The sequence below is a fragment of the Rhinopithecus bieti genome, unplaced genomic scaffold, assembly GCF_001698545.2.
Source record: "Rhinopithecus bieti isolate Rb0 unplaced genomic scaffold, ASM169854v2 scaffold_19482, whole genome shotgun sequence".
Taxonomy (NCBI): Eukaryota; Metazoa; Chordata; class Mammalia; order Primates; family Cercopithecidae; genus Rhinopithecus; species Rhinopithecus bieti.
Window position 1 is genome coordinate 4,216,117 of NW_016809768.1, and position 1,802 is coordinate 4,217,918.

Below are 1,802 nucleotides of genomic sequence, written 5' to 3' on the forward strand. Positions count from 1 at the left end.
CGGGGAGGGGGGAGGGGGGACGGATTGCATTGGGAGTTATACCTGATGTAAATGACGAGTTGATGGGTGCAGCACACCAACATGGCACAAGTGTACATATGTAACATACCTGCACATTATGCACATGTACCCTAGAACTTAAAGTATAATAAAAAAAAGAAAGAAAGAAAAAAAAAAAACAACTTCTGCTCATTAAAAGATACTGGGAAACTGGCTGGGCGCGGTGGCTCATGCCTGTAATCCCAGCACTTTGGGAGGCTGAGGCGGGCGGATCACGAGGTCAGGAGTTTGAGACCATCCTGGCTAACACGGTGAAACCCCGTCTCTACTAAAAAATACAAAAAAATTAGCCAGGCTTGGTGGCGGGTGCCTGTAGTCCCAGCTACTAGGGAGGCTGAGGCAGGAGAACGGCGTGAACCTGGGAGGTAGAACTTGCAGTGAGCCAAGATAGCACCACTGTGCTCCAGCCTGGGCAACAGAGCGACACTCCATCTCAAAAAAACAAACAAACAAAAAAATATTGGGAAATCAATAAAAAGGCCACAGGCTGGGAGAAAATATTTGCAAATCGCGTTATCTGTTGGGTTGTATCCAGAATCTGTAAAACCTGTAAAAGTTTCCATAAAAAGAAAGCAAATAACCCAATTTTTAAAAACCTAACCAGTACCCTTCAAAAGTGCCAAGGTAATGAAGGACAAAGAAGGACTGTGAAGCTGTTCCAGACGAAAGGAGAACAAAGAGACCTGATGGGTAGATGCAGTGCCTAATCTGGACTGGATCCTGGATCAAGGAGAAAACAGCTCTAAAGGACATTATTGGGGCAGTTCGTGAAATTTGAGTATGGGCCATCAGTTTTAATACATGTATTGTGTCGGCATTAAATGTCTTGAATTTGATCATGGCACTGTTGTTATATAAGAGAGTAGTGTTACTTTGGATGTCTGCAGCTATCCATGGTTCAAAAGATGTGTGTGTGTGTGGAAGGAGACAGAAGAAAACTGAGAAAGAAAATGTGACAAAGTATTAAGAACTGTGAATCTGCATGAAGAGCATCTTTGCACTATCCTTGCAAATTTTTAGCAAATCTGGAATTTTATAAAAATGAAATCACTAAAACAATGTTTCATGTACTCCGCTGTTCCCCACAGTCTGGCCCTCAGGCCAGCTGCTGGGGAGGAGTGGCTATCTCTGGCTCTGGCCTGCTGCCAGGCAACTCACCTGCACCATCTCCTGCAGCCCCCTGGGGTCCAGCTGCCTCTGCAGGAGGCTGTCCATCAGCCGCTCCAGGGAGCTCAGGGCATTTGCATACAGGGTCTACAGCCAAGAGGGAGAGAGAGATAGGCAGCAATGAGGGGCACCCACAACCCCCCTCCCTGCAGGGAGTCCATGCCAGGGAGGGGTCTGGCAGTCATCCACTAACTTCTGCTCAGTCTGAGCTCTTGACACTCATTTTCTCTAGTGAAGTACAAGACAACCATTTAAGGGAATTCACTTGGCCGGGCGCGGTGGCTCAAGCCTGTAATCCCAGCACTTTGGGAGGCCGAGGCGGGCGGATCACGAGGTCAGGAGATCGAGACCATCCTGGCTAACATGGTGAAACCCTGTCTCTACTAAAAAAAAAAATACAAAAACTAGCCGAGTGAGGTGGCCGGCGCCTGTAGTCCCAGCTACTCGGGAGGCTGAGGCAGTAGAATGGCATGAACCCGGGAGGCGGAGCTTGCAGTGAGCTGAGATCCGGCCACTGCACTCCCGCCTGGGCCACAGAGCGAGACTCTGTCTCAAAAAAAAAAAAAAAAAAAAAA

General features: G+C 47.9%; 1 protein-coding gene across 4 annotated transcripts in view; it reads right to left on the reverse strand.

Moving 5' to 3' along the window:
* The window catches only part of MROH2A (maestro heat like repeat family member 2A), a 64,407-nt gene that overhangs the window by 22,416 nt on the left and 40,189 nt on the right, over positions 1-1,802 (reverse strand). For all 4 annotated transcript variants that reach the window (XR_001888830.1, XM_017890393.1, XM_017890391.1 and 1 more), the window contains exon 26: positions 1,219-1,314. Coding sequence is in view for 3 of the 4 variants with exons in the window: in XM_017890393.1 (XP_017745882.1) it covers positions 1,219-1,314 (96 nt within the window). In the remaining variant the exon portion in view is untranslated. The remainder of the gene's footprint in view (positions 1-1,218; positions 1,315-1,802) is intronic.